At 42.0% G+C, this 13,220-nt stretch overlaps 1 protein-coding gene across 2 annotated transcripts in view; it reads left to right on the top strand.

Annotated features, from left to right (window-relative positions):
• LOC115640803 (butyrophilin subfamily 1 member A1-like) overlaps positions 1 to 12,821 on the top strand; it is a 34,478-nt gene extending 21,657 nt beyond the window's left edge. For both annotated transcript variants that reach the window (XM_030543802.1, XM_030543801.1), the window contains 4 exons: positions 5,258 to 5,362; positions 6,788 to 6,808; positions 8,265 to 8,291; positions 11,351 to 12,821. In XM_030543802.1, coding sequence (XP_030399662.1) covers positions 5,258 to 5,362; positions 6,788 to 6,808; positions 8,265 to 8,291; positions 11,351 to 11,874 — 677 coding nt within the window. In that variant the 3' untranslated portion in view covers positions 11,875 to 12,821. The remainder of the gene's footprint in view (positions 1 to 5,257; positions 5,363 to 6,787; positions 6,809 to 8,264; positions 8,292 to 11,350) is intronic.
• Positions 12,822 to 13,220: the final 399 nt, after the last annotated feature.

Raw genomic sequence — 13,220 nt, 5'->3', positions numbered from 1 at the left:
TCACACTGACATGCATGAACCTCTTCCATAAACTCAAGGTTGGCATGTGGAGAGAACATGGCGATCTTCTCTTGCAGAGGAATGGACACAGATTCAGACACAGGGCCCCTTTCATTCCTTTGGTCTGTTTGCAGCTTCAGATAAGAGTGCCAATTACTGCTCCCCGTCTGGAGTTCTGCTGACCGTGCCTATTTTAGTAAAAGGCAAGGTTGTCTCTTGTTTGTTCTGCTTCTTTTCAGCTAATATTCACTATTTGCTGGGCCTCTCGGCCTCTTGACCAAACTCTGGAATTTGGGCCTGTAAAAAGAGCTGACATAGCCTGTATCGGGTATTTACATAAACAGCACATGGATTTTGGCCCTTCCATGACATTAAAGCATGTCTTGAAAGACTGAACAGGTTTCTCAATCCAAGGAGAAGAACTTGTAAGACTATGTTAATGGTGCATTCAGGTGACTCCAGCAATAATATATAGCTCAGCTCCCTTCTGTGTTTCATAACAAAACAAAGCTCCATCCAGGTTTGATCAATGCAAACAGCCTACACAGATTGTGTGGTGTGGATTCACTATGAATGGGTATGTGTCTGGAAGGTGGGGGCCACTGACGCACAGTTATTATGGCAGGTAGAGTGGCATTTCCAGTCTGTACAAGGAGCAGTAGGTGAGGCAGACTGGCTTTTTGCTTCATGGCAAAATGGAGGATGTGGAGCGGTGTGGTTTCCTATCTCCGTGTACAAAATAAAACCAGTTGAACAGGTCAGAATAAATGTTCATTGCCAATTTAAACCTTCTAAGGGAATTGAATCATTCATGAACTGTCCTGATTTCTAGGAATGTATTTTTTATTCTTAACTATTTGCTGGATATTTTGGGTGAAACTGACTGGCAGCCCTCAATCCACAGTCATGGTCCCTTATGTACTATGGTGATAATGTTGCTGTCTATTTGCCATGGCTGTTCTCCAGCATCTAAAGTTACATTTTAAAAAACACCACTCTAACATTTGTGGTTCTGAATTAAACCTTCAAAATGTGATTTCTGTGTAATCAATGCATTGGTGTCTGCCTGTGTCTGAAGAGAGCCTGAAACAATAGCTTGAGAGGTGTGAACTGCCCCTGTTTATTTCAGTGGGACAGCCCTGCTGAAGTCTAATAAGCATACTTTGATGATCAGATTTCTCTAGAACAGGAATCCTTTCCAGTGTACCTTCAAATGAGCAAATAAAACTAAGGAAATCTCTCTACCAGAATCTTTTTAAAGTAATGTTAAGGTTGTAAAGTTCTTTATCTGCCAATGAAAAGCACTATATTAGAGCTGAGTTATTTATTATTATCCCTCAGTATTACATCATGGGGATTTTTTTTTTCAAACAAAGATCCTTCACATCATACAAAAATCTTTTAGCTTAGAAAGGGGAAACCTTTAATTTGTCCCCATGAGTGTCCAGTAAATCATGACCATGAACCAACTTCGTAGGTTTGGTAGTCTGGAGTTTTGTTAAACCCTCTGCAGAATTCCTGTCATTTAGGTGCTCAAATGCCCTAATTCTCCTTTCCCTTAAGAGTGCTGTCTTCCTGAGGTCGACAACAATCAGGATATAGTGAAGTACTAACATATTCTTGAGCTACGCATTCATATCCTTATGGATTCCTCCAGGTGCTCCGTTAATCACTGGGATTTATTTTTGTTCTAGTTTTTCCATAATAATTGATGGCAAATTATGAAGAACTCTATGTTCTCTTATTTCTTTTTTTTTTAATAGTTCTGTCGGCTGGTATGTCTTTGTCTTCTTTTCTACAACAGCTGTATCAAACCTGTTTGCCCGCATGGTTTGGTCTGTGACAATTGCCAGATCCCATTAAATCTTATACCTCTTCATTTTCTAGAACATTTTCAACTTGGTGATGATAACACTGCATGGTTCATTTGAATATATATTTTCCACAGAGGCTCCAATGCAGATGCTTGGCAACCTCATTGTGTCTATTCATATATTCTCTCCCAGCCAGGATCCTGCAGGCCCTCAACACATGCTCCACCATCTTTCTTTTCAGAATACATTCTGCATCTTGGGGAGCAGTTCTGTTTAATCTATTATGTTTCAAGTGTCATTAGGCCTTAACGACTACTCATAGGCAACCAGAATGCAGCTGTCTCTCTTTTGAGGATAACCATCTACAAGCCACTAATTTCTTAATCTTCTATCACTAATGGGTTTGATCTCTCTCCAGGCATTGCTTTCTGTGCAAATATTTTGGGTCTTTCTCTGGTGATTTGCTTTCTCCTTTCTCTTATGCTTTCTTGGACTGGGATACGCGTTCAGCCATCACCTGTTGTTGTGACCAGATGGGCTTTTACTCTTCTTGACTCTTCATATATTTTGATGTTGTTATATTCTTCACTGTCTGTCTGTTACTTCCTCCACCCCACCCCACCCCCAGATTTTTCCTCCATCACATCATTGGATGTAAATCCTCTCCATATCTTGATTAACATTCATTACTCTGTGTATTACGAGGAGGTTTTTTCTTGTTTTTCAATTTTGTTCTTCTCTGATAGATTCCAGTTGATCACTCCAGCCATGGGCCATACTTGCGGTATCATACATTGATGACTCAGACCAACTTGTTTGTTGTTTTTAGATTAGTTTTTATGTATGTGTAATATTGTTTCCTCACATCTTCTGTGATTTCCTTATGTTGTACCTCTGACAGTTCCCTGATCCTGAGATATTTATAGGGGCCACGGTGAGCGAGATGCTGGATTGTGCCTTTGTTGACTTGAGCACCATCAGACTGAACCATTTTTCCCCCTCTTTACAGATGCCGATGCTCATTGAGCCGATCCAAACCTTAGCTTTATGTCTTCACTAAACTGTTTTATGCATCTATCTCATCAGTCTCTGTATCTCCCTTTGTGACTGTCCATACATTTTCAGATCATCCCTGTGTAGCAGATAGTTAGCTGGTAATGATTCTTTCCTGATATGACAACTGCAATTTGTCTTCCGGGGTGTCCTTGTGAGTTGCAGCACTGCTGCCACAAACAGCTGTGATGCTATGGAATCCCCTTGAAAGATTTGGACCTCATCAATGAGATTCCCTTCCAGGAAGAGTCGAGGGTCCCAGTTAACCATTCATTGCTGCCAAAAGAATATGATCATGGAGGAACCTTGCGCATTTTCACTATCTCAGTGATCCACTAATGTGGGATTCTGTCATATCTTTTTTGTAGACTACTGTAGCCCATAGGGCTGGTTTGCCTTCATTATATTCTGCTGTAAAACAAGGAACCTACAGGCCTGGATCCTGTAAGTCAGTAGCTTAAGCAAGTTAGCATAAGTACAGTCAAATATAGTAGGCCTGAGTTGTTTCTTTGTTTTTTTTATAGCTAAATGGCCAGTTACCCATAGATTCTGGGGAACTAGAAATAGCTTCCTCAATAGCAGGAGTTGAAATCTAATAGTAAATAGCAGCCGCAGGAACAAGGAAGCGATCACTGAAACTCGCCTGAGTAGGAAGTGATGGGTATGATAATGAGAGAAATGGCAATTTGTATAAATATGCTGACCTACAGGATAAGTGCACCCCGATATTATGAGGGTGAGGAAGTTAGATGTGGGCATGGAAGGCTGAGCATTCACATGAATAATCATGATGGTGCTCCAGCCCTGTAATAGGGCAAACCACCATGTGGAGGGGGTTAACTTTCCATCATTGTACCCTTCAACTCTGTAGTTATCTACTATCAGTCTTGGGCATTGAGGAACCTGGACCATTGGACTCATTCAGCATGCCAGAGGTGGGACTAGTCCTTAGTTTCTTACCACCAGGTCCTCAAGGAAGGGTGTGAGTAAGCAAATCTAAGAGCGCATGCAAAGAATGATACCGCAGATATCCCCAATGCCGTGTTATTGATGATTATTTATGTGGCTTGGAATTTTTCTGGCTTTCTTATTGATCTTAATAAAAATCTCTAAAGCTTTGCTTTGCCCACAGTGTGTGAGTCCTCACCCTACACCACGAGGTTCCCTACAAGATATTGAACTCGTTTGTTTGAGTTCAGTGTAGCCTGATTCTGGGACAAGAATCCTCTTGCCCTCAGTCTACTAATAAGATTCAACTGGCAACCAATACAAGTATTATTAACAATTAAAAAGATTAGGCAACACTAATCATACCTCTCTAGCTTTTTCTTTTTTCTGTTTTGCATCCTTTGTGACCCTTCTGTTCAGCGTCAGGTGGTCTTGCATCCCTTTCATGTTTGCTGTGGAATTTTCCTGCTCGGGATGCAGCATTCCACTGCAAATTAGCACGATCCAAATTTTCTTTGCCAGAAGTGCCATTATAGAAGTTTCCATATAGTTGGTAAACACATGATCACCCTGTAACTCTGAGGATCACTGCAGCTTGCTTTCTTCCTTCTTTCTTTTCTCTCTGTCACCATCCATCTTGGACATCTGTTCTTCAAACATTTGTTAATTTTTTCCAGTAGGCAGTCATAGAGAGTGGTTTGTCATTTCGTCCACAATCCATGCCCCCATTTAATCCTCATGCTTTCTAATTTTTCATTCCTCTCAGTGTCTCATCTATTTCTTTCTTTGACATTTTTGTATGTTCCTCAATCGTGTGTTTTTTCCCATATTTCCCCACTGTTTATTACATTGTTATAATTCTCTTATGTTGTTAGTAGTAGTAATTTGAGTATGTTATATTGAAGAACTCTCTAAAGTTCTGGGGAAAAAATAGAAGCCAAGAAATTCATAGTTAAGATTAAATTACAAGAAACCCACATCTTTTGAAAACTGGAAATTTGCAGGTAAGATAGCTAATTTTTTTAACTCTATTTTTTTTTTAAATAAAGGTAGTATAGACTCAAACCATTGATATGTGTCTGGATTCTTCACTTTAGCAAACTTTTCTGTGTAGGTAATTTTTATCTTATGGGTTGTTTGTCAAAAACTGTTCACTTCAACTGTAATTATTATATGTGATATCACAGCATTGAACAATATCTCAGCAGTGAATCAAGCCAAGCTCACTTACTCACTGACACCATATATTACTGTTAAAATGGTTCTAATCAAGATCATTTTAAGTCAGTTTCTGATCAATTTCGTAGTGTAAACAGGGCCATCTCTGATTCCTTGTCTCACCCAAATTCTGCTGTACATGTATATATTTGTAATAAAAATCATTTGACCTTTGTCCTTGCTTCCAAAGTAATGCCAGTTCTTTTTTTTTTTTTTTCTCCCAGAACTTTTTTTCCCGAAGAAATCTGCCTGGATCGCCATTCTGTGCACGATCGTGGTTATTCAGTTTTTTTTTATTGGTCTCTTAATTTATCACTTGAAAACAAAAGGTAATACATTAAATAAAGGAAGTAAACCATAAAGAGGCATTCTCTTAATAAATATTTTTTTTAATGATATGCAGTGATGGTGATGACTCCATAGTTAAGGTTGTTACTTTTATTTTCAAATGATTGCAAAGTCTGTTTTTGTTCCCCTCTCTAAATCCCAAAACAGTGATATCAGCACAAAAAAATTATAGCCCTAGAGCAGGGGGTGACTTTTGTTCTGCAAAATTGGAAGTGATTTGAACAAAGTGTTCCCAATTTACAGCATCCTAAATATGAGAATGTTCATCCAAGCTCCATTTTTTTCTTTTACCATTTCTTAAGAACAAAACAAAGTAGAAACTTAAAATTTAGTGTATGGGACTTTGCAGTTGAGATCTAATATGCAGAGCCAAAATACAGTTGTATAAAGTGGAAATATGCAACACGGATAAGGCCCAAATTGTCACATGTCATCACTGATTTGAATTTCCTCAGTTTTTGTGTAATGAATCCAAGTGTATGACTGACTTCAGAACTAGCCCTGGCTTTCACTCAGCTGTTGCTCGTAGCCCCATCTTTCATTCACACACACAATCCTCTGGCCTGAGTTCAGTGGTCCTTTCCACCCAGGCTAGTTCACACAGCTGGGGCTCTGCTTTCAGTCAGGCTGGTATTCCAGTGAGGGCTCAGGCTAAATTACTAGAATTCTGATGGTCCTCCAGTTCCTTCCCATAATTCCCCCGGGTGCCGAGAAGGAGAGACAAGTTCTTCCAAAAATCATTGGAAAAGAATCGTAGAATGGCTCAGCTTAGCATAGACCAAAGAACCCTGGGATATGTCCCCAGAAGTCCTAGTACTGCACAATGGTGAATGCAACAGTAGTGAAGACACAGTAAATTTCTGAGTATGTGTTCGCAGAGCGGCTGCAAACCTGGTCCAGGCTAACCTAGATGCTCAGACCCAAGTGCCAATCATTCAAGTTAACTCTGCATTGAAGATACACCCTGAGACTCCTGGAGCCTGGTTTTAAGATCAGAGGAATCCAAGTTCCAGCAGGAGTCAAAGGTTACTGTACATGCTGAGCTCTTCTGAAAATCAGGCACAGGGTGTGTCATGCTGGACATATTAAAACTCAGGAACCCAAACAATGACCATTTTCACTGTGCACCAGTTTTGTGGGGACTGGAGCCAAGAGATCTGGGACCCCATTCCTATGGGACCCCATGCCTATTTGCATTCAGAGCAGAGTCACTTTACCTTGCATTTAGTGAACTCATAGACACTTTGTTTGGCCACTCTGCCAGCGTACCCCAGTGCAGTCCCTGGGGGAGGTTTGTAGAGCCATAGGTAAATTTTGACCATAAAGGGTATAGTCTTTTTACTGTGTATCCCTGGGGGAAAGAAATGTAATAATAATAGTGTATTTATTTCTGCTTATTTTTTTAGAGAAGAAGGCTGCAGAACGTAGTAAGTGTTATTCCCTCTCCTTTCACAATCTTTTGCACACAGTACCCTTGTTTGGGGGTGCGGTGGGGGTTGGTTGCTTGTTTGGGGTGTTTTTATAATGTCATTTGGTTTTTAATTTAATTTTTAAAAGATGTTGCGGGGTGGGTTAATATTAAATATGTGGAATTTCACATTGAAAGGAAACTTTTTTTTAAAAAGTTTTATATGTGACTAAAACCAGGAAAGTTGAATAGAAATGACCCATCAGCCTTAATCTTGGTACTGACGATCTAATATAATAAAGGCATGAGATTTAACATACACAACGAAGGGAAAATCTAAGGCCCTGATTCAAGAAAGTTTTATACAAGTATTTAAGTGTCTCCCTATTTAGGGCAGCCCTTAAGCACATGTTTAACTTTAGGCATGGAGTTTTTTGTCTCATTGAAGGTAATTGGCACGTAAGCGCATGTCAACGTTTTGCATGTGTCTAAACCTTTACTTTCTAGTAAGGACATGAGGCACTGAAGAGGGGAAGTTTATATTTCTAGAAATCAAAGATACAATAAATGCTTAAAGTATGTTATCAAAATATAAATATTAGTAATTTTATTTCCTGTTGTTATTTCAAATCTTTGGAAAATCAGACCTTCTCCAGGTGGGTTGGATACAAAGCCAGGGTCTTTCCCTTCAGTCTTGTGAGATTTGGAATTGGGTCCATAGGATACAATTGAGGATTTGCCATGGACATCAGTGAGTGAAGCATTAGACCTTTAATAAAAAGGGTTATTTGTTTTGCTTGTTTGTTTTAAAGATAACTTTAGTGTATCTCCAGGTTAAGTATGATGATAATATAGAAATAAATATTAGTTATTGGAAATTTCTGTAAACTCTCTATTAAATGTGTAGCCTTTGAAAGAGAACTGCTCATGTGCTGTATATGTATTTCTGACATTATGTCATGGTAACTTTTTACTAGAATTTATAACTAGAGGTGTTTGGAAGATGTGCTGGACATTTTGCTCTTTGAAAATTAGTTTCCCCCAAAAAGTCAAAATATTAAAAAAAATAATAATGGAACCAAAAGGTTCTAAAAAATGAAAATTATCATTTCAAATTGACATTTAGCACAAAGTAAGGTTTTTTGTTTAAACAGGAAAATTTATTTGAAAAATGATATTTTAATTTGAAATGAAACACGAATTGTCTCATTTCTAAATGTTGATTTACATTTTTTTTTAACATTTCACCACAGAAAAAAAGGTTCCCCTTCCCCCCCCCAAGAATCATCATTTTTCCTCCAAAAATTACCATTTCAATTAAATATTCTTTGCAGGAAAAGTTTTCAAACACATTTGTGACCAGATTTACTTCTGTTTCCCCCTTTCCACTCCCCACATTTCATTCTGTATAATATTGCTGCTTGCTAATTTAATGTTCGTTCAGAGGAGTTCTCATTTCTATTTATTGATTGCAGGGTGGAGAGACTGCCTTACAGAAGCAGGTAATGAATGTTCACATTTTATCAAAGTCCAAATCCCATCCCTCCCAAGGGTTCCTAATATTCTGTTCACTTTTTTGACTGTCGCTGCACACAGAGCAGAAGTTTTCAGAGTAGAGTAGTCCATTTTGGTTGGATGTAGTCCTGGAGATTTCATCACATGACATAATCTTTAATTAAAGATGAAACTTTAGTTCTTGGAGACTCCTGGAAAATCCTGGAGGGTTTGCAACCCTATGTCAGAGAACTATCCACAATGACTCCAAGGTCTGTCTCTTGAGTGGCAACAGCGAATTTGGACCCCCAAATTTCATTGGGATTGTTTTCCCATGTGCAGTATTTTGCGTCTATCAGCATTGAATTCTATCAGCCATTTTGGTGCAGGCAGTTTCCTGGCTCAGAAATCCCTTGGTCTGCCACACCAGCAAGCTGCGTGCCCAGGGAGTTCTGGCCCCAGTCCACAAACCCAGACCAAGGCACCTAATGCCCAGTTTTAGGCATCACGGGATCCACAAAACCCCTGCCTGGCTGCCACCTGAATGGAGGTGTCTCAGCTCAGGGACTTTCACTGAAAAATGTAGGCACCAAGGACCTAAGTTTCTACCTCTCGGCAGGCACACCGCTGCCTCCCTCCCACCCAATCCCCCATGCGAGCCAGAGACAACAGCCTATTTTGTCTGTGAGGCCCAACGTGGTAGGCAGGCTCAGAGGCCACCGAGTTCTGTGTAGAACAGTTGAAGGGAAAGGCCCCTTGTAGCTTTCAGCCAGTGGTGAGGGTACTCATCCAGGATGTGGAAATCCTCCAGTTCAAGTCCCTCTCCATCTGTGAGGAGAACAGGATTTTAAAATGGGGCTGGGATGGGGACAAGAGCCAGGGGCATCTCTTAGGCCTCCCACCCCCCCCGCCCTGGGCAGGTTGAGGGTCTGGGGCTTCCCACAGCGACTCAGGCTCCACGGGGAGTTCTGATCACGGCCCAGCTCAGGTGGCATGGGGATGGGACTTTGGGGGAAGAGGAGGGGCAGAGGGTGGGGACCATGAAGGGAGGGGTGAGGCCATGGGGGAAGAGGAGAAGCAGGGAGTGGGGGCTACAGAGTGGGGTGGGACTGCATAAAGGGGCGGGGCTACAGGAGCAAGAGGAGGAGCAGAGGGCAGGGCCTCGGGGGGAAGAGGTGGAGCAGGGGGCAAGGCCGTGGAGAGGGGTGGGGCCACAAGCGGAAGAGAAGGGTGGGGCCACAGAAGGGGGCGGGGCCTGATGTCCCCCACTCTGAGGCCAGAGCACTTATCTGAGAGATGGGAGATCCCTGTTTTAATCCCTTCTCTCGAGCAGGCAGAGTTAGGGGTCTCCTATAGCCCAGGTGAGCACCCTAATCACTGGACTAAAGGGAATAAGGGTATAAGGGAATGTGCATTTTTCCTCACCCCCACTGTTTTCTGTAGAACTAATCAGCCTCTGAGCACATCTACCAGCTCAGGCAGGACAGGCATTCAGCTGCCTGCATCCCCCAGGTTCATGGATCACAAGCAGGGATAGGCACCTCTGTGCTGTCCAGACTTAGGTATTATCTCCATGAGCGAGGCGGGGCTTACCATGCACCCCTCCCACCAGTTAGTTTAGGCAGCTCCCTGTCTAGCATGCCGGCTTTTGTGAATCCTCTCCTTAAAGTGCATCTACCCTGCACAATATTCTTGTGGCTGTGCATAGAGCGCATAGGCTACATGCCCCCCTAGCACAGGTATAAATAGTTTGTAGTTATAGATGATGAGGCTCAGCTTAGGGAAGTGAAAACACCCATGTGCCCTGCGGGGTATATACCCTACATGGCTCTCTACATGCCCAAGCAAAACCTTCCCCAGGATGTGCCGCTGCCTCCCCACTGCCGGATCCTTTCCCCGTTGCCTCCACTCTGCCAGAGCCTTTCACTGAAATGTGTAGCTACACACCACAGTGTTGATGCTTTTCCCTGCAGCGTGTGGATACACATACCCTGCACCCTACTGCCAGTGGTGTGCAATGTCGATGTAGCATTAGGGGCCTCTCTCCCCATTCATATAGGAAGCCTCACTCAGGATTTGGGGTTCCCATTGTTCTCACTGTGATTTTGTTCAGTGTGGTAACACTGAGTGTCCCTTGGTGGAATGGGGGGGGCTCTGTTCTCTCTGTCCCCTCTCAGGGTCACTCTCACAACTGCTTCTCTGACTTTCTCCCTGGAATACACACACTGCAAACCCAAACCTCTAATCCCTACTTCTGCCACAAAGGAAACCCCTCACACCATGAAACTTAGCTCTATCCTGCACTTGTAGCCTTCCTTGTTTCCAGATGTTTTTACTATGTAAAGAGGCTTGATTGCGCCTCCCATGGATGGTAACAGAGTGAGCTCAGCACACCCACTGGCTTTAAGAAGGTCTTTGGTTCTTTTTTCTTCTTAATTCAGGACCGTATACACACACACACCACACCCATTTCAGCATAATCATACTGTTCTTTCACCTGTTCTTAGCTGAGGGGATCCAGCAATGATCCCTGAGCTCAGCTTCAGAGACAGCAGAAGCGTGAACAGTGGCAGATCTCTCCTGGTTGGAAAATGGAAAGGGGGGGGGGGGAAAGTTTTGCAAAAAAATATTTTTAAAATGCTTTCCTTTTGAAGTATTTAACATATTTTTCTTTTTTTAGGATTTTATGAGGATCTTTTTTCATGGTTTTTTTAATATAAAAATGGTCAAAATTGGTGTGTGTGTGTGTGTGTGTGTGTGTGTGTGTGTGTGTGTGTTTGTTTGTTTGTTTGTTTTTTATTTATTTATTTATCCAAAATTGTTTTTTATTTATCCAAAATTGTTTTTTGGCAAATGAAAAGTTTGGATAACATTTGTGATCATTTAAAAATATTAATTAAAATCTGTTCATCATCCAGCCGTCCTTCCTCACTCAGATATACAATCAAGAGCAAGGAGAGAAATTGATTCTCTCTCCAACTGGGACAGCTTCTGTAACTGACACGATCAAAGCCTCCCTCAGGGCTGAGCTCTGTCTCTAACACTCTGATTCTCTTACTCTCTCTAGAGAAGGTGACCCTGGATCCAGACTCAGCAAATCCCTACCTCATCTTGTCGAAGGATCAGAAAAGAGTCAGACTGGAAGGCGTAGACAAGAAGCTGCTCGCCAATCATGAGGGATTTCGTTATTCTCCCTGTGTGCTGGCCTCTGAGGGATTCACCTCTGGGAGACATTACTGGGGGGTGAAAGTTGGGAGCAAAGGAGGCTGGGCTGTGGGGGTGGCCAGAGAGTCTGTGCGGAGGAAGGAAGGAGTAGTGATCCTTAAGCCTGAGGAGGGGATCTGGGCTGTAGAGCGACAGTGGTGGGGTGAGTTCTGGGCTCTCACTAGCCCTATGACACTCCTTTCCCTAAGTAGGAAACCTGAGAAGATTCGGGTTTCTCTGGACTACGAAGAGGGGCTGGTGGAATTTTTTGATGCTGATAATGTGAAACCGTTCTACGCTTTCCGCTCGGTCTCTTTTACTGGCGAGAAAATCTTCCCTTTCTTCCGGGTTGGGGGTGCAGGAGCCCACCTCAGAGTGTATCTGTGAGAAAGGGTACATTATTCCACTTGGACTCATTCAAAGGTGTTCTCATCAACTTAGGATATCTTTCATTCAGTTTACAAAGATCACTCACAGCTCCTCTTTTAACTTTGTACTAATTCCCTGTAAATGAAGACATTTTTGAAATAATGGATGTATTTTCTGCTCTTCTGTCTACTTTATTTATTATTTCAGCTGCAATTTTGGGGGAGGAGGGTGGGGTGAGGAAGGGTCTGCTTCCCCATTAGGGTTGCAGCTGCCCTCTTGACAGTCTGACAAGAGCCTGAGGCCTAGTCTATGCTACAGAGTTAGGTTGATGCAAGGTAGCTGACGTCGACCTGACTAGGGAACTACAATAACTGTCCTGCCACAGCAATTTAATAACTCCACTTCCATGAGAGGTGTAGAGTGAAAGTCGATGTAGTTCGGTCGATGCAGTGTCAGTGGAGACACACTGAGTTTACTAGCTTTCAGAAGCCAGCTTACAATGCCACCCAGTGACGGTACAATCAATACAAGCACTCCCAGTGAGGACGCGCACCGCTGATACAAGAAGCAAAGTGTAGACACGCACAAGCCACGTAATTACTGCGGCAGCTGTATGCTGACAGAGTTAGGCCTACTTAATTTTGTAGTGTAGACATTCCCTACGAGGAGTTGTGATCAGTTTCCTTCAGTTTGATGTTATGATTCTTGTGATTTATGTATCAATATAAGTGCTATGATGGTGCTTTTCTGGGTTCATGATTTGATAAGTTCCCGCAGTCGTCCATTCTGTCTAATTCATAAAAGACCAATGCCCAAAAGCCCCGGCAGTGATAGGACCACATTATGTTGTGCACTGTTCAAACCCAGAAAAGACACCATCTTTCCCCTGAAAGAGTTATGTGAGAGCTGTCTGGAAAATGTTCCTCTCTGCTTTTCCGCCCCCACCCCCCGCCAAAAAAAAAAAATGAAGAACAAATGTTTTGGTAGAATGTTCCATAGAAATTTTTGACTTTTCATCCAAAACTTGAAATACGCAAAAACTGAAAATTTTCAACCACAAATTTCTCAGTTTTCAACCAAAAGTTGAAATTTTTCTTACTCTCTGTGGAACAATTCATGTATTCAGAAGCTTAATTTTCTGTCAAAAACCAAATTACAGAGGATTAATTCTGCTGCTCTCAGGGAAACTTTACTATTCTTTGTCCTTGTCCTGTTGTTCTCTTAGTCTTTGATCCAGCAAAGCACTTAAGCACATGCTTAACTTTAAGCCTGTGAGTAGCCCTATTAAATTCAATGGGGCTAACAACATATTTAAAGTTACACAACTTGTCGATCGCGTTACTTGCCTGGATCGTCAGCTCGTA

The sequence above is a fragment of the Gopherus evgoodei genome, unplaced genomic scaffold, assembly GCF_007399415.2.
Source record: "Gopherus evgoodei ecotype Sinaloan lineage unplaced genomic scaffold, rGopEvg1_v1.p scaffold_32_arrow_ctg1, whole genome shotgun sequence".
Lineage (NCBI taxonomy): Eukaryota > Metazoa > Chordata > Testudines > Testudinidae > Gopherus > Gopherus evgoodei.
The sequence above is the reverse complement of the archived record's forward strand: the minus strand, read 5'-3'. Positions and strand labels throughout refer to the sequence as shown.